We start from the raw sequence: 27,356 nt of genomic DNA on the forward strand, positions 1-27,356 counted from the left end.
AACTGCTAAAAATGATCGCAACTTTTTCTACTGCAACTTAATGCACTGGAAGATCATTCTCGTTGTTGAAAAAATTAAAAACGGATTTAAGGAACATATAGGCGAAGAGCAATCAAACGTGATATGTGCATTCAAATAAAACTATAAGAGAAGGAACAGTTTTGGATGAACTTTCGAAAAAAACCACAATTGATGAAAATTGAAATCGTTATCAGGATACATTTGAATTTCATATGAATGGATGTTCGAAAAGTTAAATCATTGCTTATTTTAAGCTTCATGCATCCACCAGAGGCGTATTTTAGAAAATTACACCAGATACAACAAACTACTTTCAACTAGTAAGTTTATACCTAGAGCGGACTAGAGGACCTAAAATTTGACAATGTTCTCTCGTTTTTTTTAAATTTTAGTCCAAAACCCTTCATTCTAGTCATATCCTAATTGCGCTGCTGTTTTCAACAATATATCTTGAGTGGAATAAGTCTGCAATATATCTTGACTGGAATCTGCCAAAAATCTGTTATGTAGCTCGAAAAATTTATGCTAAAGATCTTTTAAGTTATCATAAAACCAATTCAGTCAGGATTTTCTCTGAAAATTTGTTAAGAACCCATGGCATTTTTCTAGATGACTTTTTTTTTGTTATTTTAGCAATGTTTTGAACAATCACTTCAGAATTTATATCTAGAAATCGTTCCTCAAAATACTTTCAATTTCTTCAACGCATACCTTAAAGTATATCTTACTATTTTTAATGCATTTTCAGATTCCTGCTAAAAATTTCTTCAATCAATTGCTTCAAGAGTTCAAGAACTGCCTTAGGAAAGGTTTCACTAAGAAATTGCTCTGGGGATTCTTTAAACGAATTTGTCTAAAATAGTTTTTGATAGTATTCTTAATTTTTTCCAGAAACACCTTTTATGCTCCTTCATTTTTTTCTGGATTGTTCCTAATTAAAATTACCTTAGGTATTGCATCAAAATATCATACGATAATTAATTCACAAAATCCAGGCAATTCTTTGGGTTTACTCCAGAGATTTTCTCAAGAATTTATTCCTCGAAATCCCTTCAGGATTATTTCTTTCATTTCTTGAAACATTTTCAAAAAGTTCCCCGAAAAATGTAATGGAAAACTCGAATACTTCCAAGAGTTTTTCCAAAATATTTTTAAGAAATCAATCAGAGCTAAATCAAGTGATATCATTTGATTTCAAATAAGAATTACATCTCTAAAATGTATCGTATTGATTGATCTAGGTATTAGTCTTGCGATTTCCCTTGGAACCAAATAATATTTTTTCTTTAGGGCCCCTTCAAATATTCAAACAGGATTTTTTCCAAACATGCACTAGCAATAATTTCAGAGATTTTTTAGCACATCATCTAATGCTTACTTCAGGTTTTACTATGTTTATCAAGATATTCCTTAAGCAACACCAAAAAACCAACTGCAGAGTTCAAATGAAATTTATTTTCGGATTCCATAAGCTCCTGCAATGTATATAAGAAAAAAATCAGAGGAGGTTGTGTACAAGACACGACCGCATGACGTTAACTACGCCAAGTGATTTTCTGCATTTGAATTTTAGTCGAAGAATGAGCAAAGATGCACAAATCGGTCTGCTTTTCTAGTGCACTTGCCAACAGTGTTGTGAAAAACTCAATTTCTCATAACTCACGCTTGAGATTTTTCATGAATGAGTTGTCAATCGCGCAACTCAGCAGTCAACATTCGGGTTTCACGAGTATCTGACGGGTTTTGTGACTGAATCATTTTTTACGGTTTGAGTCCATTGAGTGATTTTGCGTCAAAATCTCAAGCGTGAGATTTTTGAAGCAGATCTCTAATGAGTTTGCTCTCACGGGAGAGCGTATTGATTGAGATTTGAGTGTGAGTCTATCAACACTGCTTGCCAACCCAAAAAAAAAGTGGAAGACAATTTGAACGTGTAAGAATGGGGTCGACATTTTCTCACAGTTTATTGTCAAAAATCGAAAGTTTTCTTAATTTGAGTAAAATGTTGTATAATTATCTGACCGATTGGTGATATTGAAAATCTACCGATAAATGGCTGAATTATTAGTATTCAAAATCTTACATAATTTCGTGACGGTCGCAATATTTTAGATTTTCAATTGACTTCCAGTTTATTGCCGTAAGACGTTGTTAACGTCAAAAACATGAAGAAATCCTTATAGGAGTAAGGAGAAATAATTTCTTAAGAAACGCTTGAGGGTGTTTTCGATGAAAAATTGCAAAAAAATGTAGAAAACTCTGGAAGGAATTCGGGAGAAATTGTTTCAAACCATACTTAAAGAGATTCCAAAAAGAACTCCTGTGTGAGTTTCTAGAGAAATTCTTATAGGAATCTTTGTTGGAATGTTGGTGATCCGTAAGAAATTTATTGATTCTTGATGTAGCTGTTGGTGTTGATTCTAAAAGAACCCTTTAAGATGTTTCATGAATAATTTCTGTAAGAAATACTTGAAAAGCTTTTCTCCAAGACATATTCCGATATAAAGGGCGCAGATCTACTTCCATAGCCGGTTTGTCTGAAAGTTTGCAATAAAAAGCAGTTCAGTACAACGCATATTGTGGAAAAATATGAACTCTGTAGATTTCAAAAAATCTCACTGCTGAAGTGAATCAAAAGTGCCAAGAATAGAATCCGGCTCTCTATGTCTCAATTCAACGAAAGAAGTTTCCATAAATTTCCTGTGTGAATATTATTAAGAGAAATTTCTCAAGAAAAGGATTGATTGAAGATCCCTTAATGGAAAGTTTATGACAGATTTACAAAAAAAATACCAGGAGTACAGAATCTTAACAAATATCTTCATGATATCTGAAGAAATAAATAGATTGTACACATTAAAAAAAAAAAAATCTTTGACAATATTGTATAGATCCAGAAAATACATTGACAGTATTCTTGAATCCATGCTTAGAGAAACTCTAAGTTAAAAAGAAAAACATCCCTTGAGGCAAAGCAAATTATCCAGAGGGTAAACTAAGAACAAATTCGGGAAAAATCTCTTAGGGAATCCCTAGACATTTTCCTGTTGGACTTTCTGTCCAGTTCTTTTTAGGAATGCTTCCTAGATGCCTGGTGAAATTCGAGAATATTTCTTGGGAGAAATGCTGGTGAAAACAATCTTAGAGAACTCTTGGAGAAACTGTATGAAATCCTCATATTCCGTTTCAATAATTGACAAGATTGAAATTTTCTGTGAAAAGGAACTCTACCAATCGAATTTTCCAAGGCCTTGAATGGTCAATAAATTGAATCAACGCGTGTTTTGGATCACTGCAAAAGGTGGGAAGATGTCATTCATAGTTTATTTTTTCTTGTAGAAAAGGGTACAGAGTAAGGCGATCCAAAATCTAAAAAAAAATCTAAAATCCAATCTCTCATATCTTCTTTACCGTCATTACCATAGAATAGCATTCTGTTAAAATTTCAATTTTCTAAGTGGTGATTTAAAGGTGGCCCAAAGACGATATAGGTTAATATGGAAAATACTATGGAGAAAACAGGTTAGCACTGTAATGTAAGTAAAAAAAAATATCATCGCATAGTGAAAACTCACTCTTCTAACGCTAATGTCGAAGAAACAAATTCCATTTGAGCTATAATTGTTTAGGGTTTTGTAGATGTTTGCAAGGCTAAAATCCCATAAGCAGCTAAATAATAGCAAACAAATTAATGAATGAATCTCTTCTCATATCCATCGGATTGAATTGCTCTCTTCAGCAAAATTCTTCATTATAGATTGAATAAGTTTTCACCATGGAATGATAAATTTGTACTTACATTCCAGTACTAACGTGTTTGGAACATTTGCCAAGATTTCTCCATGGTAACAAGTCACAGACAATCACAGTTTGGGGGTGGTCAGGCTCTGCCCGCTCTTCCCTTATTTACGCCAATGTACCAACCTGAACGTGATGTGGACCAGTTGGGCTTGATGTTGTACTTACTTTTACACATTTCTACCCATTTTGAGAGAAATGACAACTTGTGATATCTAATGTGTTGGACTTTGATTAAGGGACAATAAAATAATTGTACTACAAAGCTATGCACCTGGTTTGACATTCTGTGGGGTTAACCAATACCCGGTTTAGTCTGCTGCAATAACGGTAACACTCTTTTTCGATTTCAGACACAGAGACACGAAGGCATGTGGGAAAGAAAGAAAAGCAGGCAATAGTTAAAAAATCGTTGACGCTTGTTTTCATTTCGTTGTTCTTTTGTTTTATTCATACACAGTAGTTCTATAAATTAATTCGGTTACTTATATAGCTTAATGTTACTCCACTGTTTCTCGCTCTTCCGATTCACTTCATCAAGTAAGTCTTTTCGTGTTTCGAGTTGCATTATGCTTCACAATTCGTTTCGTTTCACATCGTTATTCTATACGCACATTGGCTTCGCTGGTTAAACTCGTCGAAGGGTCGTAGAGCGGTTCCCGGTTTGAGAGCTGAACGCAGCCCGAAACGAGGTGCGCTGCACTTCATTAGTTCTAGTTACAAAAATTTACACCGAGTAACAGATTTATCGTTTTACTGTTACCATTCAACACACAAAGGCTGTTGTTTCATTTCAAATTCATAAAAATACCGCACATCTTTCCCTAGAATCACTCTACAACCCAAATGTGAGACCCGATTGCTGGCCTCAATTCTCATTCATTGCAGAAGCATCCGTCGTTGGAATTTTCCTTGATCCAATCCAGATACTGGGTCACCCTGGTGTACACTCCCGCAGGGTTGCGATGGATCTTCTTCGTGAACAATGATCGACGCATCTTCGCGATCCAACATTCGCCAAAATTCATTTTTCATTTTTGCGTCACGAAGAGCATCGCAAAAAGCGAACGGATGCAACGCCGAAAAAGCAAAATGAACACACCGATAAGTGGTTCGCAAAACCTTTCCACCCGTAGGATTCATTTATCCACGCGCTGTTCATTCTCGTGATTCATTGCAAGGTTGCTTCTTCTCGTAAAGTCAAGCAAACACTCCACGCTAAGCCAGCTCAATGCAGCGCATGTGTTAAAACTACACAGAATGAGGCAACCAATGCAGAACTGGCTGACTGAGTGAAAATTCTGAGTAGGTCGCACTCATTCTGTGAGTAGCCGACATTTTGGCCTTCGGCTGTCCGGGATTGATGGAAACGGAACTGTCAATGATATTCCGCGTGGCAGCAAACAGTTGGCCGTTGGTAAGATTGGGAGTTTTCTGAGATGTTTTCTAGCGAAAAGCCGGAAGATGGTCGCAAATGCGATTTTTTTTTCCACATTTGCTTCCGCTTCGGCTAAATTAAAAAATCTCTGAGAATCTTTAAAAATGGAATGTTTTTTTTCTATGTTTTCAGAAGCAAAACAAAAATGGAAGCGAATTCCGCATTCCAAGCGTTCCTCCTCTGTGCGCAATTCACTCATTCAGTTTTATTTACCACCGTTTGCACAAAACTGTGTACAGCCCCTTTGCACAGAATCTGTGCTGCACGAAAAGAGGCCAATTTTGTGCGCTCGGCATTCATTTTTGAGCGGAGCAAGTTTAGCGTGATTGTTGCAAGCCCGCATGAAGATGATCGAAATGAATATTTTCCTGTTCTTCGCGAAGAGCAGGCAGCGTGGATCGTACCGTTCACATTACCAAGCGATGGAAAATCACCCGATGATAGCGTCGGGAGTAACAGCGATCCGAAAATGAAACACGAACGAATGAAGCGCCCGAACGGTTGTTTGTGTTTATTCGCAGATTCTGTTTTGATGCCTACGAAAATTCATCGTGCCTCGCGTTTCCGATCGTTGTTCAGCAACATTGCACTCCCGGGTAGTAAGGCCGAGCGCAGCCATTTCCCCAGGACACTACTCCGATCAATTCGTATCGCTTGTCAGGTCGCTCGGCAACCAGTGGACCTCCGCTGTCACCTTGGCAGGAATCCTTCTTGCCCACTCCCAGATATCCAGCACACATCATGTTGTCGGTGATCATCGAAGAGGTGTAGTTGGTCTCGCTGCTGCACACGTCGTTGGAAATAACTGGCACTTCCACTTCTTGCAGAATGCACGATGGCTTACCGTCCTCCTTCAGGGTTCCCCAACCGGTCACCAGTCCATTCGTCCCGACATACGTTTTTGCTGAAACAGACGAAAGGAAAAGCAAATTGGTTTTTGTTTCAACGGGAGTTGCGAAAAAAGAATGTGTCACCAACAACGCCACCGTCTCGGCAAGACCCGTTATGGAATGCGTGTGTGGAATTTCAATCGAGAATGCCCGAGAATGTGTGTCATTTTTATTTGATGGCCAGGTGAAAGTAAAGTTTGAGTTTCTGGTTATTCATTGAGATTTATTTTGTAGATGTAAGTAAAAAAAATAAGTGTGTTGCTTGCTGAATAAAGAACGTATTTTAACTTTTCCCTTATCAAGGGGTGGCGCAGTTATAATTGGAACATTAACAATTGCGCATATTTCAGAAATGAATTAACGAAATAATGTTCTGTCCAAACACAAATGTTGCATTGAATATGTACTTCAAAGGAAAAATATAAAAAATATATATATATATATATCCCGGGTTTGAAGAAATTTTCGGACTCGTCCCGGAATAAGGTTCATTAACCGGTCCACAGTATTGTCATCCATCGTTTTGGCAAATTAATTCCACTTAGTTTTCAGTTCGTTGATGTTCTGACAATACTGTCATTCGCCTTTAGCTGACTCTTTATTATAGCCCAAAATCCCTCAATAGGACCAAGTTGGGGATCATTATGTATTGAGGGTTCACGAAGATTTTCATCACTTATCTGGAAACAAAATCCAAATAAATGTTAACATCAAGATTAATATCGACGTATGTTTCATATGTACTCCAGTTGGCTTTCATTCATAGTGGAACTGATAGGATTGAGAATCGCTTCATGGAATATTTGAAATGTAACAGGGACATGATCAGAATCAAAATCAGCGTAAGTAACCAATTGGCTACAAAGGTGATTAGAGTCGGTTAAGACCAAGTCAATCGTAGAAAGGTTTCTAGAAGTTGTAAGGCTATCAGGGTATTGAATTGAGGAGTATCTCATTAAATAAAATCCGGCCAATGGAATTGCTTTGTAAATTGTTCCACGAGCGATGCTTGACATTAAAGTCATCAATGCCATTTGTTTTACTCATTGCAAATCAATCACAAAGTCAGTTTGAAGCAAATGAACTTGCTGTCAAGTGCACTGAAAACACAAATAGGCAGCTAAAAATATATTTACCAACCTGTGTTTCAATAGAAAAGTTTCAAATCAAGAAGTTGGTGTTTCTCACACCTATGAATGATGATAGCCACTCCAAAAAAGTTTGGATCTCTTTCACGTTTGTATCCTGGTTTGAAATAGTCGCATATTGGTTTTGGAATTCCGTTGCAAATCAGCCTACTCTTTATCAAGAGAATGGACAACATAACGGCCTACTTTTCCTACCAAACGAAACAGTGCTGAAAAGTACTGAGTTGAAATAAGATATACTTATAGGCGGCAGTGGAATATGTAAAAATACGGGAGCTTCACGGAGAGATTTGTAAGTGAACGTAGGGGCAGTAGTTGAATTGATCCCAGAATGATCGGAACTTCCTGCACGGGTTGTATAAAAAGATTGACACATGTGAAATACCTGTAAATCACAGAAGAATATTTTATGCGGCGTCTTACCTTGTCCGTTCACGAATTTAGAATATAAATTGATCAGTTTGATTTCGGGTGACTGTCATGTCAATGGTTATATTGCTGTTTGCGTTTGACGTGCAAATCTGGCTTGAATGCGTTCCAAATGCGGTAACACAAACTAAACAAAGGACGCTTAGCAACCATGATCCATATCACCGCCAACCTAGCAAAGAAAAACGATATTTGACTTCGCCTTCCTTGTTAAATATCTTACCGCGTTTGGTGTTCCCGCATTTGATATTTGCATTTCAAACGCACACAGCAATACTATTGCATCACAGCCTACCTGATTGAAAAATATCGAGTCGCTTTAACCCATGGACGCCATGTGAATTCTCTTGAATATGATTGTGAAAATGATCTAACTCAATCGGCATTTTTCGTAATTGCAAAAAATGAAGTATGCAATGCGTTGCAAAACTCGTTTTTTTCAGCAATCGTCGTATTTATCCAACTCGGCAAGCCTCGTCAGATAAATGTACAACTCGTGCTGAAAATATCATCATTTTGCACCTTGTTGCATAAATAACTATTCTGATATTTGGCCCAGATAGCCGTAGCGGTAAACGCGCAGCTATTCAGCAAGACCAAGCTGAGGGTCGTGGGTTCGAATCCCACCGGTCGAGGATCTTTTCGGGTTGGAAATTTTCTCGACTTCCCAGGGCATAAAGTATCTTCGTACCTGCCACACGATATACACATGCAAAAATGGTCATTGGCATAGAAAGCTCTCAGTTAATAACTGTGGAAGTGCTCATAAGAACACTAATCTGAGAAACAGGCTTTGTCCCAGTGGGGACGTAACGCCAGAAAGAAGGAGAAGATATTTGGCTCGCGGTTCAAAGAGATCTGTCTTAGGCGGAATCGATCATGCTCTTTTTGTACCATTTGTTTTTAACTACAAATGAATCGAAAAAACTCGAATCCGAAAAAAATATCATGCTTGATCCCTTCCACCTATGTAAAAAGTATCAAACTTGTGGGCTTCGTGGCCGTGCGGGTAGTGTTACCAAGCATTTAGCCGCATCAAGTCAAGGGGTGTGGGTTCGATTCCCGCTTCAGTCTTGAAAACTTTTCGTCAGAAATGTATTTCGACTGTGCCACTGGGCGTTGCATGCTAGTCCGTTGTCTAGTGTGGTGCTTCCTTCAAAGGGCAAATCGTCCACTGGGAGCATTAACGTGTCGATGTCTTTTAAACTTGAAATGGAATAAATAACACCCGGTGTAAATTGTCTTTCTGAAAAGGATTTCAATGAGTGTATATGCCAGGAACTTTAGTGATCTGAAAACTTCCGTAAACATCTAGAATTATCCCTACTGCTGAATAAGTTCGTTATTAGGGTCGATGTACCAATAGCCGCATAGCTAAGAACAAAAATTCGTATTAAATCGAAAAATAACGCTATCGTCATTATTTTTTCATCATCTGAAAGCTTTTTATCTTGGTTTTGTGGGAAAAATATGAAAACTACGAAAACTCAAATGTTTGCATTTATTATCGCGTGTGCCACTATAGGAATACATATGCTATAGTAGCACTATTTCTAATTTCTGTTCCAATAGTAGCACTAGCATCCCGGCGTTGGCAAAATACTTATCAAAACCGTATGTTTACAAAACTTTTATATTTTTCCTACAAAGTGTGGATCAAAAGCTTTCGTTTGATGTAAAAAAGAGTTCTTAATTCATCAATTATTTTGTAAAATAAAAGATAGTTGGTGGGCAATCGACTGTATGGTTGTAAGGACTGTTCATTTTATAAAGTGGACACCTTGTGCATGCTGTATCTTTCTTATTAATCAATGAAATTTCAATCGGTTTTTTGCACATCGTTCGACTAGTATTGTACAATGTTGTGATAATAAAAATTCTCCAAAATAATTAAATTTCACACGAATATGGAACAACGATTAGATCGGTCGATTTTTTGAGGTTATCAAAATCAATGATTGTAAGAAATTGGCTGGAAAATTCTATAATTTATATTTTCTATTTTCAAAAAAGGCTTGTTCTTCGAAAGCATCATCAATCAGAAGCCTGATGGAAAAAATCAAGTTATTTTTGGAGCAAAATTGATATAATAAAATCAAATACAGATATAATAAAATGAATTTTCCCGTATATTTTTAAAGTCATTTTTTTTAAATTTGATGGGAATTGATATGAGTAGAATTTTTTGTGTAAAAGTACGTCCTGACGGAAGTCCTAATATAGTATCAATATGAAAAATAACTTACGCCTTCATAGAGTTACTTAGTAAGTCCCCACGTCACATTCAAAGCACAACAGAAACACAATTGTTTTATTCTTAGAAGACCTATCAAAGTACATTGACAATCATCAAAATTGGCAACACTGCTGTAATAAAATCGATTTTATTTTCCACATATTATTTTCATAATATGTTATTCTGAGATTACCAATTGAAAAATTTGGAGAAAACTGTTTACAATTTGCTGTAGATCGATAAATATGCGTACATGATTTTAAAAGTATGAGACTTTTTAGTAAAACTACCATAAACAGTAAAATTTATACTTAAGACTGTGGTTTAATCTCACGATTTAGCTTTCGTTTATACTAATATAGTTTCTTTAGTAATCCAAACTAGTTTTGAACACGCTTTTTACTTTTCTCTTTTGCTGGGAGTGAAAGGATGGTGTATCAGCAAAATTGGCCATAAATGGGTAAATCACTAAAGTTACCTAATGTCATAGAATGGTGGAATATAATTAATATTTTTAAAACTTTACCTTTAGTAGAATAGTAAAGGATACAAACATACAATTTGTTCATAAAAATAAGGATTTTTGTTTTGCGAAAAATAATGTTAAACTTTGACGGACAGCTTTTTTAAGAGTTTTTGGAAAAACTATTTAGCTCTTCAACCAAAAGCATTTTCAAAGATTTTATATTTTCATAGCATTTTAGAATAATAGGTCAACGATACACAGAAAACCGATTACGATTTTATCAATAAATAAAAAAGATATAGCATAAACAAAGTGTCCACTTTATAAAATGAACAGTCCTTAATCAATTATGCTTTTCGGCTACGAAGTCTTAATTTTTACAACGGCTTATTTATTCGCCCGACGTTTCGACACGGGAATTGTGTCTTCCTCAGGGGGTAAATATTGTTGTCGTTTGTAGTCTTATGTTTTGTTTAACTTTAACTGTCAGGTCGGGATATTTTGGGTACATGACTTAGCAAAAATAATTATCTTATTAACACAGCTTGTACTGCGCCAGTGCTAGTACAAGCTGTGTTAATAAGATAATTATTTTTGCTAAGGCATGTACCCAAAATATCCCGACCTGACAGTTAAAGTTAAACAAAACATAAGACTACAAACGACAACAATATTTACCCCCTGAGGAAGACACAATTCCCGTGTCGAAACGTCGGGCGAATAAATAAGCCGTTGTAAAAATTAAGACTGCGTAGCCGAAAAGCATAATTGATAAAAAATAGTTTCTCTCAGTAGTGCTACTATAGGAACAATAGGTTTACTATAGGCGCAAGGGAGGTCAAATTTTAAGCAAAACTAATTATTTAGATCATTTTTTGAACAAAATCAAGCTGTGTATCAGTGGTACTTAGATAAATAGCTCCTGACCTTCATGTCAAAAAATGTTTTGAAATAGGTTTATAGCAAAACGGCCGTAAAAAGCCACTAGTGCGACTATAGGGGACTGTCCACTAAGGGATCACCGACCCTATATCGTTGCATAAACTGTTTTAAACCACCAGTTTGTGAAATTATATCGATTGCACAAACCATTTAACATTATGTTAACAAATGTTACTTTATGTATCGCTTTTTTTTATTTACAGCTTCTCCAGGCAGACACTTTCGTTTTTATTTCGATGCCCCTAATTGAACTTCTGTGGCTCACCTTTCACCGTTAACAAGCCTTTCGGAAGCCTGGTGGTGCTTTTGCATTTCAAGTGGCACCGCCTCCCGAATGGTTAATTTGTTGATTCCATTACACGCTTTATAGGCAATCAAACGCATTCGCATCACACCCGTCGTTTCGGCATATCAGCGGGCTGCTCCACACAATGCAGCGCAATGGGCGAAAGAAACACTCAAAACACCGCCTACCGTAAAGTAGACACTGCATATAGGCGAGCAAGTGACGTGAGCAACCCATCAAAATCACACATGTGCTCTCTACCGCACGCGATCCAAATGCACAGTGTTCTTTTTTCGCTGGTTTCATGTTCGAAATAAAATAAAATCCTTAAATTCTGTTGGAATTTCATCAAATATTTTTTGAAGGAGTGTCTTGATTTGTAATAGCGCTTTTTTTGGCTAACGTTTTTATGATTGATTCACCTAAATGTGAGATAAGAAATATATTTTTACCGAATTTATCGACAACAGATTTTTATAAGCACATAAGTCACATGTAAATTTTTAAAACTCTACGATATGACCGTTGTTTCAAGTAACCATTGTATAACGCCCTTGTCCAATTCATATTCAGAGGGTGTCCAAAATGTATAACAGACAGGCCACTAAACAAACGTTATATTAAAGGGATGATAAGTTAGGTAGGTATCGAGTTATAGAACACAAAATCAGTGCAACTGCGATCCAAGGGACCATCGAGGTAGCCATGAAACCCAACTTTTACTGTGGTTCTCTAACTCGATATCGAGATACGGAATATCGATGGGATCGATAGTCTTATCAAAGATAAAACAAACTCGATCATGTTCCTTGCCGTTGCCCAAAAAATCATGGCACGTAAAGCATTGGAGTTGAAGCTAGAGTGCTAAGAAAAGTGCAATGCAATGTAGTGTATGAAACTAGGGCAACAAATTTAGTACTAGAAAAAGGTACCTAGTTTGAGCTTCCCTCACTAAATCGTCTTTATTTTATCTTTGGTGTATCTCTTGTAAAAATTATCTGTTTCATCCCTTGTAACAATGAGCTAAACATTAACTGAACGTATATGGCATCACATTCATATTTAACATTCTATATGGCCATGTTTTACAAGAAAAATCTGTGGTCTTTGCATTTCTCTCAAGCACATTCATTCATTTATTTAGTAAATATCTAAACAGATATCTGAATCACTGAAATCAACAATGTCACGCCACATCCTCGGTTCTGCACCACTCATGCCAAACCAATATACACTTGATCCGCCCATCAAGCTCACTGCGCTCCGCGCCTCCTCGTACCAACCGCAACCGAAGCAAACACCATCTTTGCAGGGTTGCTGTCCGGCATCCTTGCAACATGCCCTGCCCATCGTATCCTTCCAGCTTTGGTCACATTCTAAATACTGGGCTCGCCGTAGAGTTGGGCGAGCTCGTGGTTCATCCTTCGCCGCCATGCTCCGTTTTCCTGCACACCGCCAAAGATCGTTCTAAGCACACGACATTCGAAGACTCCAAGTGCTTGCAAGTACCCCTCGAGTATCGTCCACGTTTCATGCCCGTAAAAGACTACCGGTCTTATGAGCGTTTTCTACTTGGTACATTTGGTGCGGGTGTGAATCTTTTTTTACCGTAGCTTCATTGTGGAGGCCATAGTAAGCCCGACTTCCACTGATGATGCACCTCCGTATTTCACGGCTAACGTTATTGTCAGCCGTCAGCAAGGATTCAAGGTAGGTGAGCGCGTCGACCACCTTGAACGTAACCTCGTCTATCGTAACACTGCTACCTAGGCAAGCCCTCTCGCTTCACCCCACTAACTAGTATGTACTTTGCCTTGGTCGCATTCACCTCGAGTCAAACTTTCGCTGCCTCGCGTTCTAGGCGGGTGTACAGCAGGGGTGGGAAAAGCAAACATTTACCACCTGTACATTTACAAGTTTCCACACAACCATCAAAATCCAAAGCAAATCATGATCGTTCAAAACAAATAAAATGTCACGGCTCTTCAAAACTGCAATCTTCTTCTTCCCAACGTTCGTTCAAACCCGAATGCGAAAAGACTCGAGCACAGTGGCACAGTTGTAACACGATTTTTCCGGTTTTCGGGGTTTTGACTTTTTGCTCGGTAAAAGCGGAATTAAATTGAACTTATTTATATGTATCGCAACAGAATGAATGTGCTCTTGCTGTTAGTACTAATAAATTTCTATTAATTGAAAACACAAGCAAAATATTCGCTTTTTTTCAATCATTCACCTAGGGATGGCTGCCCGAAAACGATCATAGTGGAGAGACAAAAACATTCAAGCAGTTTGTGAACCATTGGCAGCGCTACGCCTGATGGTATTGATGCTGCTGCTGCTGCTTTGTGTTTTAGTTGACTGGCAGAATCAATGAACTGTGGTAAATTGTGGTCACAGTGTTCAAGCCTAGTGTACAGGTCTGCCACCTTTTCAAATGTTCAGCCGACAATATCCGTATCATCCGAGAAGTAAACAAATTGACTGGATTTCGTAAAAATCGTACCCCGGCTGTTCAGCCCGGCTATCCGCATAACACCTTATAGTGCGATATTGACAACAGGCACGAAAGTTCATCACCTTGTCGTAGTCCCCGGCGAGATCCAAACGAACTGGAATGTTCGCCTGGAAGCTTCACACAATTTTACACACATTCCATCGTTGCTCTTATCAGTCTCGTGAGCTTCCCGGGAGAGCTGTTCTCGTCCATGATTTTCTATAGCTCTACGCGGTCGGTACTATTGTATGCCCCTTAGAAATCGATGAAAAGGTGATGTATTGGGACCTGGTATTCACGACATTTTTGAAGGATTTGCCGTACAGTAAAGATCTGGTTCGTTGTCGATCGGCCGTCAACGAAGCCGGCTTGATAACTTCCCACGAACTCGTTTACTACAGGTGACTGACGACGGAAGTGATCTGGGATAATACGTTGTAGGCCGCATTTAGAATGGTGATCGCTCGAAAGTTCTCACAATTTAGCTTGTCGCCTTTCTTGTGCCCTTCCTTCCACTCCACCGGTAGTTGTTCTGTTTGCCAGATAGTGCCTACCAGCCGGTGCAGACAAATGGCCAGTCTCTTCGGGCTCATATTAATGAGTTCAGCTCCGATACCATCCTTACCAGCAGCTTTATTGTTCTTGAGCTGTTGAATGACATCTTTACCCTCCCTAAAAGTGGGTACTGATTGGTTTCCATCGCCCGCAGTACTCACGAAGGCATTTCCTCCGTTGTCCCGTTCTTCTTTGTCTGTGCTCTCAGAGGGGACGGACCTGGTGTAGTGGTTAGAACACACGCCTCTCACGCCGAGGACCTGGGATCGAATCCCATCCCCTGAGATTGTCACTAAAAAAATCAGTGACGACATCCTTCGGAAGGGAAGTAAAGCCGTTGGTCCCGACATGAACTAGCCCAGGACTAAAAATCTCGTTAATAAAGATAGAAAAAAATGTGCTCTCAGAGACATTCAGGTGTTCGTCGAAGTGCTGCTTCCACCTTTCGATCATTTCACGCTCGTCCGCAGGATGCTCCCATCGTTATCCCTGTTCATCTCGGCTCACGGCACGAAGCCGGTGCGGAATGCTTTGAGCTTCTTACAGAATATATGTTTCTTGAGACCGACACATCTGTTCCATCTCATCGCACTCCATCTCCTCCAGGCGGCGTTTTTTTCTCCCAAAAAAGGCGGGTCTGCTGTTGCCGTTCCATGTTCTGATGGGTCCCTTGCTGCAACATAACCGCTCGCGCTGCATTCTTCTCGTCCAGAATCTATATTCCTCGTTGAACCAATGAATTACCTGCTTTGCTCTTGCCCACAGTTGATCAGCAGGAGTTTTCTCATTACTTTTCGTGTGGTGAAAGGCATCTAATTTCAAATATCTTGTTTATGGAAGATTTAATCGAAAAAATATTTGGTAAGCGTGATAGTCATCATCATCACGCACAACCGGTACCAAATATTTTTTCGAAAATAGTTCCCAATTTTGAGAAATAATTCGTAAGATGCATTTCGCCATACAAATATTTTTTGCGGTATCTTTTAGCGATTTTCCGTGCATATACACTAGCGCATGTGCGTTACGGTGTGGCTAGTAGCGAATCAGGGCATGCATGTAACCCATTGTTCCGTCGACTCCGTTCCACGTACCCGATGTTGCTCTTGGCTGCATTGTTGATGGCTGCCTTTACTGCTCTCTAGCAGTCCTCTAGAGGGACTTCATTCAGCTCATCCTCTTCCAGTAGTGCAGCCTCGAGTTGCTGCGCCTATGCCGCTGCGACATCCGGTTGCTTGACCCGCTCTAGGTTATACCGGGGCGGCCGCCGGTACGTTGTTAACGACGGAGAGTTTTGGACGCAGCTCAACCATCACCAGGTAGTGGTCAGAGTCGATGTTCACGCCATGATAGGTCCTGACGTTGATAATGTCGGAAAAGTGCCGTCCATCAATCAGAACGTGGTCGAATTATGATTCTGTCTGCTGTGGTGATCTCCAGGTGTATCGGTATGAAAGGCTGTGCTTGAAGCAGGTGCTACAAATGGCCATATTCTTGGGAATGGGGAAATCAATTAGTCGCAAGCCGTTTTCGTTCATCAGCCGGTGGACGATGAACTGTCCAATAGTCGGTCTGAACTCCTCCTCTTGGCCAACCTGAGTGTTTAAATCTCCTATGATAATTGGGCAGCTGTCGTACTCACGTTCTAACTGCGCTTAAACTGCGTCTTTATCATCATAAGTGCTTCCAAAGTGAGGGCTGTGCACGTTTATCATGCTGAAGTTGAAAAACCGGCCTTTGATCCTCAACGTGCACATTCTTTCATTGATCAGCCACCACCCGATCACGCGCCTCTGCATATCACCCATCACTACAAAAGCTGTTCCCAGCTCGTGTGTGTTGCCGCAGCTCTGGTAGATGGTATGGTTATCTCTAAACGTTCGCACCATTGATCCCTTCCAACACACATCCTGCAACGTTACGATGCCGAATCCACGGTCCTTCAGCACGTCGGCGACTATGCGTGTGCTCCCGATTGACTGTTTAACGATAAACTTGCGACGATCGACGCGCCACCATATTTAATATAACGGAGGTTATTAGAACTAACTAGGAGGTGATGTTTTGGAGGTTATTTGGCAATTTGGAAGTTAAAATCACCTCCAAACACTAGCGATTTTGCGGTGGGATGTTGACGTTTGATCACAAATGAAGTTAAGAGATTTACAGTTCCATGTACCGAGCGTGCAATCGCTAGTCCCTTCACGTCGCTGTGGTCTGTGGCCAAACTCATCAAGATGGGACCGGAGAGGTTGGCCGATTGTCTGCATCGACTGATAATCAGAATCTGGGACATGACACAGCTGCCGGAGGAGTGGAAGCAACAAGAGTCGGACTGATGGTGAATGCGTCGATAATAAAGTACATGCTGGTAGGTGTAACTGACCGTGACAGGGCCCGCCTAAGAAGCAGTGTCACGATAGACGGGGATTCTTTCAAGGTGGCTGACGAGTTCGTCTATCTCTGATCCTTACTGTCAGCCGACAACAACGTTAATCGGAAATACGAAGGCGAATCATCTGTGTGCCTACTACGGGCTCCAGAAGAAACTGCGTTCAAGAAAGATTCAGCTCCGCACCAAATGCACGATGTACAAAACGCTCATTAGACCGGTAGTCCTCTAGGGGCATGAAACGTGGACGATGCTCTAGGAGAATCTGCAAGCTCTTGGGGTTTTTAAACGCCGAGTGCTTGGGGCGATCTTCAGCGGCGTGCAGGATAACAGTGTGTGGCCCAGTATCCAAAAGATGGCCAAAGCTAGAAGGATACGCTTGGCAGGGCATGTTGCAAGAATACCGGAGTACCGTAAAGATATTGTTCACCTCGAGTCCGGTCGGAAGAAGAAGACGTGAGGCGCAGCAAGCTAGGTGGATTGACTCCCGGCATTTCTAAAGGATTTGTCGCACGGAAAATATCTGGTTCGTAGTCGAGCAGCCGTCAATAAAACCCGCTCGAACTCGTCTGCCATAGGTGTTTGACGATGGAAGATAATTTGGGATAGCATTTTGTAGTCGGTGTTTAGTGATTGCACGATAGTTTTTAAAATCCAATTATCCTTGCTTCCACTTGTTCGGTAGCTGTTTTGCCTCTCAGATTCTGAGTATCAGCCGATGCAGGCAAGTGGCCAACCTCTTCGGGTCTGTTAAATTGCATCTTTACTTATCGTGGGATCTGATTGGTTTCCAATGTCCACTGTGCTGACGTAGGCATTGCTGTCCCTTAATTTTTGAGGGATTCCACGGAGGCATGCAAGTCGATTCTGATCGACCATTTCAAAAATATCTGAAACTTTGCACAGTTTTTCAGTTCCATCTAAATCGTCATTTTCCGATATCAAATCTTCAAGTTGAGTCACGACTAACTTTTCAAAAGGGTGTATGTGAAAATGGTTCAAAAATATTCAAAAAGCTGCACAGCAAAAACGGTTCGTTCGATTGTTAGACAACTAAAGAAACAAAGTTAGACAACTAAATAAAGATTCCAAAAAAAAAAATATCTCAAAACCCTATCGGAATACCAACGTAATTTTTTGAAAAACGGTCCATTATATTAGCTATCTACCATAAAAATTTGGTGATGGTAAGCCAATAAACAAAAAAGTTATGACATTTCAAATATTTCACAAATTTGACTTAGTGAATTTTTTTTTTTTCATTGTTAATTTTTTTTTAGGACCGCAGTTTGTTGCTGAATTTTTTTGTTAAGGGTACCACATGAGGTTAACAAGTTGTTTTCATGATATTTTATTTTATTATTCATAACTATTATAGCATCTATTAGAAAGTTAGACGCGATCCAGTGTTGTGATCTAAAGTCTTGATAGTGTCATATTTTTTATTGTACGTAACTGAAGAAAAATTCTCTCAATTGTGTTGAAACCTTTTGATAAAAGAAACCTATAAGAAATCTAATATTGAAGACAAAAGCTACAAAAAAAGTTTTCTATACAGGTATACGACTAGTTTACCTGCAAAAAGTTTACCTCGTAGAGAACAAGGCGGGTCTATACCCAGGTGATCTAGTATACGTAAAGCAGGTCGGTTTTCTCGGCGCTGGTTTTCTCCACAAAGTTAAAATCTGATTACACCTGGGTATAGACCCGCCTTGGTAGAGAATAGACTTTGTTAATCATATTTGGGAGAAAGCGAGTAACTTCAACAACATCAAAAACATGATAGGTACATACCATGAACATACTCACGAAAAAGCTAAAAATATACTACCACTATGGTTATAAAAGATTTAATTGTAAAATTTTTCTTCAGTCAAGCAAACGACACCAAACTAGTCAGTAAAAACTTAAAAGTGATTTTGTTTATTAAAATCTAACGAGCAACATGAGTAGTCGCTTTCTCAACTGTTGCAGGCCGTTTGCAGAAAAAAAGTGTTCGAAAGAGCTACGAAATCTCACCGAAAGCACCATAGATAAACTGAAAGCGGCTGGTTATGCTCCAATGTCTACATTGAATACAAATTTACGCATTTGTACATCCTGCCGTTTAAACAATCTAATTAAAACTGCAAAAAAACTATTTGATTGGGCGAATCGCAGAAAAGAAGAAGATTTAACAAAATTATCATTTTGTTTTACTACTACGAAAAGTACGAATTAACGACATCAGAGCTCAGCGAGCAATATAATAACGCGAAAACGATCCAAGGAACCCAAAAATTTCACTGTTTTATTCCATTGTCAGAAAATAAAATTAAAGCAAAACTATACTCGAACTGTACTGATAATGATGCAAAAGTGTTCGATATTGTAAAAAAATTGAATAACAATAAATAAATAAATAAGTATTAATAAAATGTTTTCATGATCTCATAACGCATACCCAAATCCAAAACTTTTAAAGTTTATATATAACATTTAGAAACTCATCGATCATACTCTAAAAAAAAATATCCTGGTAAAAAAAAAATTATTTTCGTGTAATCTGTTAATTCATTTTAATTTATACATATATACATATACATATAATATTTATACATATACATAATATTTATACATATAATATACATAATACTAATGAATACATGAAAACGACTTGTTTAATTCACGCAAGGCCCTTAACAATAAAATCAGCAACAAACTGCGGTTCCCGTAATAATTTACACCGAAAAAAAAATTTTTATTCTACTAAATGTGAAAATTGTGACATGTTTGAAATGTCATAACTTTTTTGTTTATTGGTTTACCATCACCAAATTTTTATGGTAGATAGCTAATATAATGGACCGTTTTCCCTCAAAAAATTACGTTGGTATTCCGATAGGGTTTTGAGATATTTGAGTTTTTGTGTCAAAAATTATGTTTTTTAATGCAAAAAAAATTTTTTTTTTACTGTGTGTATTTTTTTTTTGAATCTTTATTTAGTTGTCTAACTTTGTTTCTTTAGTTGTCTAACAATCGAACGAACCGTTTTTGCTGTGCAGCTTTTTGAATATTTTTGAACCATTTTCACATACACCCTTTTGAAAAGTTAGTCGTGACTCAACTTGAAGATTTGATATCGGAAAATGACGATTTAGATGGAACTGGAAAACTGTGCAAAGTTTCAGCTCAATAGAAAAAAAATGAATTAAAAAATTTACCAAATTTTGGTGCTGTTGCTTGGAATCACTCTTTTGTGTTCTCTACGCCTTTCATCATAGATCATTGTAGTGCTGCGTCAAGATGCTTCCATACATATCCCAGCTCGCGACACAAAGCCTTTTCGGGATGCGTTGAGCTTCTGGTAGAACTTCAACGTTTTTTGACAACAGTATAGCAATTTCTCCTAGCATTCCACCTCTCCCAGACGGTGGTTTTAGCCCCGGAATAAGCAGGTTTATTGTTTTCAATCAGTCCGTATCGTTTTGCCAGTTTTGGACAGTTGTTAATGTACCATCAGAGTACATACACACATGATTTGAAGTTTATTGGAGTTAAATTGCGATAGTTATTCAATAAATAAATCGTACATATCCATTTTTGACCTATTCTCACCCCCAACGAGGGTAGTTTTTAAAGAAAAACTTCCAAGAGCAGAGAGAATTCGTGTACGCACAACACGAAGGTACGATGCGCACTCTTGTAGGTGGCGTTTAGGATATTGATTACACAATAATGTTCACACACACTCCAGTCTGTCACCTTTTTGTCAATAGGCATACCATGACCCCACAGTTATGGATCAAACAGTGTGGAGTCCAACCTATAAAATTCAATAAAAGGACATGGAAAACGTAAAATTGTAATTTAAAAGCACGAATCGAATCGTTTCAAATTGGAACTTCCGTTAGTAAACTGTTTTGAGTGTAATATTTACATAGGATTGCATAAAAATTAAAAATTGTGTCGGTTCCTGAAAACCATATTATGGATCAATTTTCATATTATGGATCAAATTGTGACACATTACGGATCAGCAAAATCAAGAGATTTTCAACTCAATGCACCTGTATTGCACGGTATGGCAAAAGTTAACAATGTGTCATATATAACTGCAAAAAATAGCAGTGTTAGAGCTGGACACAAGGGTAAAATGCCCTTTTTATTGTGATACTGCATTGTAGTAACTGAGACATGAACTGTTTCCGCTCCACACCAAGTTTTCCACCCATTTTTGTCTGCTAAAATATGAAATTTACAAACCTTGATGTTTTATTAGTTTTGTACTTAGTGCTGTTGTCTAAAAATGTCGAATCTAATGCATAAAATAGCAGAAATCTACATTCTTTGGAAGTGATCCATAACCGTGGTAAACAATCATTTCCTGGTCCATATTATGGATCACTAGTTAGAAGTGCAAATATTCGGTATTTTGAATAAAAAATCAAGTAAAATGTTTTCCAAAGATGAATTCATACTAAATCGAAGCGAACGAGCATAAAACATGCTATAACATTTGAATTTTACCACCTGTGGGAGCTTATGAATGCTGACGGCACTTCTTACAGAAAACGACCATATAATGATAGCTGTGTGGTACCAACTAAACGTTTGTCAAAAACACCGTTATTTAGCGGTTGAATATTGTGCTTAACTTTACAAATGGTAGAAGACAAATAGTATAACATGGGAAAAATATGTTTTACGTCAACGTTTATGTTTTGAGCGAGTTATCCGATGTTGAACGCCAAAGTGATCCGTCACTGTGGGTGATCCGTAACTGTGTGGGCATGGTAAGTATTACGCATTATTTCCACTCCTCCAGTAAGTGTCCCGTAATGCAACGGATGAAGGAAAGCGCCCAACATCTTCGGGCCCATCTTTATGAGTTCGGCATCGATAACATCTTAAGCTGTTGAATAGCATCCGTTACATTCCCAATCTTGTGAGCTGGTTGGTTTCCACTATCCGCTGTGCTGACGTAGGCAACACCAACGCTGTACCTATCAGTAGTGCTGCTTCAACCTTTCGGTCACCTCGTATCTGTCCGTCAAGATGGTTCAATCCTTATCTCTGCACATTTCAGCTGGCGGTACGTAGCCTTTTAAGGATGCGTTGAGCTGGTAACTTGACCTCTAAGCATTCCACCTCTTCCAGCCGGCTTTTTGTAACGGGATAAGCGGGTTTGCTGTGTCCGCTTCAGTCTGTATCGTTTCACGTTTTGTTGCGTATCACGCTGCAGCATTGCAGCTTGCACTGCATTTTTCTCCTTCAAAACTTTCGTGCACCCTTATTCGAACCAATCGTTTCTTGAACTTCCTTCCACATAACCGACAATGCTTTCGACAGTATCATTAAATGCTGTTTTTACTGTCCTTCTCCAGCCCCAACTCACCTTCAACCGCCAATGCTGTCTAAAGATGCTGCACGGATGCGATATGCATGGGCGATATCCGGTTATATCAATCGCGCTAAATTGTACCGAAGCGGGCGTCTGTAGTGTACACCAATTGCTAATATATATCTGCATCTTTTTTAGTCATAATCGGCGATTGCAGTTGAGAGTGGCTTTAAAAAAATTGTTTTATTTGAAAACAAAACTACTTCTATATATATATTCTTTGGATCATAATGTGTAAGAAATGAGATACGGACATCAACAAAATTTCGCTCACGTTTGATGTTGATACTTGTTTTACTGTTTTACCGATTGTGATTCGGAGTGCGTTTTGATCCTTTACATTCCTAATAAGATTTACGTCCAGAAAAGAGTGCTTTTTGAAAGCCAAAATAAGTCGGGTTTTAGCGTTCTTGAAGTTAATTTTTGTGTGTGTTTTGCTTATGGTTGCTAAGTCATGGATGGATAATTAATTTGGTGAGCCCATTACATGCTTTTATCCTTAATGGTTAATTACTCGAAACAAATTTTAATCATGACAATGATAGGAATTGTGTGGGGCGAGATGAGAACAGTATGTTTGTGTCGTCTCGGCCCGATCGTTGCTCACCGATCAACCAGTCATAGTGGAGTGGATTACAAAGGAAGACGTGTGTTCCCTTCCGAAGTGGATGTCTGCGTGATGGGTGATTTCCCAGTAACAGTTAGATGTTACACAGGAATGTCACTTTTTATGTATTTCGACAACAAAATATGAATGGTTCGTCACTATAAGTGTTGACAAAAACTCTTGTTCATGCCTTTCCATTTAACGTCCTTTCTGGTCATTACAGAAACAACTTTGAATGGTTTCACACTAAAAATGTCAACTTTCAATAGGTTCACGTTGTCTTTAATGTCTTATGAGTGACTTTTTAGCTAAGGCTGCATGAATTGCATCACTTACCAAGGTGAATCCTGATAATGTTGCTTTTGAACCCTCACCATTAACTCCTTCCTGTGACAACCATAGAAATGCAGAGGTGCTCTCGGTCTCTAGTAACAATGGATGTCATACTCATAATCCTTCCTTCTCCCGATGATCATAAGGACGTGGCTGGCGCCGTTATTGACTTTATAATTTTTGGGGTTCTCGAAGGTGTACATTGAAGATGGAAAGCTATTCCCAAGCTATATCTGTTGGTTCCTTGTGCAACTTCGATTACTCTGGTTAATCACGGAGTAGCAACTACAAATTGTACGGTCATCAATGCTTATGCTATGCTTATGCTTATATCTTGTAATGTATAGGAAATAGAAATTTTGCGTCTTCGACAAAGTATCTTGTATCAACATTGGCTTGGCAACAGTTTTACAAATCGTAACCCTTACATGAACAAATTTTGGTGATAAAATCGAAGGATTTCAAAGTCATTATATTTCGTTCACAAAATCAGCAAAGCAAAAACACTGTGGATTGCCGGCACCCCGAAGAAACGATTCCCAAAAACAAACAGAAAAACGGCCAACGTAATTAAACAATCAGAAATCGGGAGAAACCATCCTCGCACGTCACACACGGGTCCCCGATCGGTCTGGATGGCCACAAACAAAAACAAAACTTCCATTAGCTGGAAAGGAAACTCACCTGGATCAGTTGGGAGGCAGATCGGCCGAATGAAGTCGGTTATCGGGACGCGGTCGTTCAGCCTCAGCAGTGCGATGTCGTTGTCAAAGTTAAGGAAGCTGAACTTTTGAGCAATGGCCCGCAGCACGAAACGGGTCTCTGGTCGGACTGCATCGTCGCACCGGTTGTGCTCTCCAAACGTCACTTTGATCATGAACCACATAAAACTGGGCGGGAAGGTAAGACAAGTTGTATCAATCAAAAGCCGGTCAATTTGCTTCTGGGCTTGCACCAGATGTACAATATAGGACAATAAATTTGCAACTTTTTCAATTTTCCATACAAAATAATCAACTTTAGAGGTTTAGATCTGAGCAACATATTTATGGGCATATTTAAGTTAAACTTTTAAAGTTCTTCGGATATAGCTTAGATTTCAATAAATATTTTAGTGATTTTTTTTTATTGTGTTAACGCCAAATTTTCAATCAGTCTTCCAGCAATTGTTTGCTGAAACCATTTCAGCAATACACTATTTTACTGATGTACAGCACTTTTGAAATTGTTTACTGGAATTCAGCTTTATAACTTGCTGGATACTTGTCAACATCATCAGGTTTTCTAATTTTCAGCAATGTATATGACAGATGATTGATAACACTGCGGAACACGTTTTTGTCTCCAGCATCAAAATACCTCTATTTACTTAATAAAGGGTTGCTGAATCCATTGCCGTTTACAGAAATATCTTAGCACGTCTAGTTTTTGAGATATTGGTTGTTGAAAATGCGAAAATTGACTATTTCAGCCAACTTGCATGCAAGTTTGCCAGCTTGTAAGGCAATTTATTTACTTAATTTGCCACAGAATTCAAACTTTATGTGTATAACAATACTTATCATCAAAGTTTGTAATACTTTTGACCCGGAAAAGTTATTTTTTGATGGTTTAGAAAAGTATTGTATTTTGCCATATAAGAGAAACGAATAACTTAGTATGGAAACTACAAGCATATTGAAAAAATCGGTTTAATCTAAATTTAATCGTGCATTTTCAATCAAAATACATCTAAAATGAAAGTTTAAGTCCTCTTTTGCATGCTAGATGGATAAGATGACAAAAAAGTTTGATGAAATATACTTCAAATTTTAGGTAAACATCGATAAAATCAATGTTTTATACAACTTTGGCGACCTGTAGCTAAAAATTGTGACGTGCTGGAAAATTTTTGAGAACGGCATCAGATTCAGCAACCCCAAATCTACTAGAGACACATAATTTGATCCTTGAGACACGCAAAAATGTCATTTTTGTTGCGCTGTGTAACCAGCAATCGATTAAAAATTTTGCCGCAAATCAGTCAGCATAATTTCTGAACTCCAGCAACAGTTGTACTTGTTAACAGAGAAACTTAAAAGAGAATTTTTGATTACTATTTATAGTAAAAATAAAAGTTTATAGCATTTTTCATATTTTTTTTATTATTATCTTTACGTAAATTCTCCATCAACAAGAACCTGGTGACCCGAAATTGATGGAAAACAGCAAGCAATCGCACTAGAGTAACGAATAACCAAGTGTTGATTATTCAGCAAGTTAAAATGCACTTTGCTGGATGATCAGTAAAGCTGTCATTTCAATGAGAATTTGATTGGCTGGAAGATCAGCAAATTTCGTTTTACTGGATCGACTGCTGAATTTACAGCACAAAAAAAAAAAAATACAAAAGTTTGTTGGTTTACAGCAATAAAACTTTGGAGTGTAGACCTTGACAACATAAGCCACTTTGCATACTTTGTTGTTTCGAAATTTATCTAGACTACCATTTGATAGGGGCCAAACTTTTTGTACCTTATATATAACAAACATATAATCAAAAATCAGAGGGGGTTGTGTACAAGACACGACCGCATGACGTTAACTACGCCAAGTGATTTTCTGCATTCGAATTTTAGTCGATTGTCATAGTTGCAGCCTTCCTTTAGTTCAAACTCTAACATGATATCGTAACGGTCGCAACATTTTAGATTTTCAATTGACATCCAGTATATTGCCGTAAGACGTAATCAACGTCAAAAATGACAAGTCCTGCAAAAAAGTGTTGTATCAACGACTAGTAAACTATTGTGAAAATTTTCGAATAAAAATACTGAGAAAAGTCAAAAAATTGCAACTCTTACAAAAAATGTTGCATGGCTGTCTTGCAGTAAATTGACTAAATTTTTGAATAAAAATACTGAAAAATCTACACTGAAAACAAACAAATTCTAAGAAATTAAATCATTTCACATGGTGTCAACAATCAAATCCAAATACATTCAAAATTAGCACACATTGACGCATGCTCTTTTAATAGTGATATTTTAAATTCGTGAGTCTGGCGTGCTCCATTGTCCATTGACAACTGATATCTAGCCAACCAAAGTTGATCGTTTTGTATGTGTATGGAAAATCGAATAAGTTGCAAACATTTTGTCCAGCACTGTAAACAGTGACTGGATAATACTCACCCTTTGACACAATGAGCTGCCGTCAGCACGTAGCGATCGTTGATTAGCATTCCGCCGCAGTAGAACCGATTGAAGTAGCTCAACCGTGCCATCCAGGGAAACTCGTTGATACCCGTAGGCTGACCGCCAACGATTCGCGAAGCGTCGTTACGTTCACCACAACCTACGGTGAAAGCAGAGGGAAATAATAGTTGGTGAAAAGCGAACCTAATGAACTATTATAGGAAAAAATACAAGCAATTTGGCGATCAATCAAAAGAATTAGATGGCTTAGAGTTTCTGAAAAATCCAAATTGAACTACCTGTTGACGTGAAAAGGGTGGAACAACCTTTGCCACCCGAAGCTTCCCCAGATGAAAATTTACATTCCATTCCTTGGCAAAACTTATTCAAACACAGTGTAATATACAATGTAAAAATAAAAAAAAAACGTGCTCTTTTAGGTAAATCTGAAATGGCACATTCGTGAGGGGGTGACAATAAAATGTCTTAGCATACATTGAAGTAGAGTGAAACAGAGCGTGATGATGTAGTGTTGAGCGGAGCTATAGGCCAGGAGAAGTGGATGAACTTGTCATTCATTTTTCTGTCAAATCTCATACAAAATCTACTTTTTCTTTGACAGAAATTCACTCTAGGTGAACCACTTCCCCTGGCCTATGATGGACCACTACACGAGTTCACTAGTTTGAAGTTTGAGCGGTGCCGAATTCACTCGTATTCACTGCACTCTAGAGTTGCGTGGCTATGGCTAGGTTTTTT

The 27,356-nt window shown here is 38.3% G+C and overlaps 1 protein-coding gene across 1 annotated transcript in view; it reads right to left on the bottom strand.

Annotated features, from left to right (window-relative positions):
* Positions 1-4,231: 4,231 nt before the first annotated feature.
* The window catches only part of LOC5569265 (venom protease), a 46,509-nt gene continuing 23,384 nt past the window's right edge, over positions 4,232-27,356 (bottom strand). Inside the window, exons 2-5 of the mRNA XM_021856863.1 lie at positions 26,595-26,757; positions 24,106-24,311; positions 5,853-6,161; positions 4,232-4,774 (exon numbers count right to left, since the gene is read on the bottom strand). Of these exons, the coding sequence (XP_021712555.1) occupies positions 4,695-4,774; positions 5,853-6,161; positions 24,106-24,311; positions 26,595-26,757 (758 nt within the window). The 3' untranslated portion in view covers positions 4,232-4,694. The remainder of the gene's footprint in view (positions 4,775-5,852; positions 6,162-24,105; positions 24,312-26,594; positions 26,758-27,356) is intronic.

The sequence above is a fragment of the Aedes aegypti genome, chromosome 1 (assembly GCF_002204515.2).
Source record: "Aedes aegypti strain LVP_AGWG chromosome 1, AaegL5.0 Primary Assembly, whole genome shotgun sequence".
In the NCBI taxonomy this organism is placed as follows: domain Eukaryota; kingdom Metazoa; phylum Arthropoda; class Insecta; order Diptera; family Culicidae; genus Aedes; species Aedes aegypti.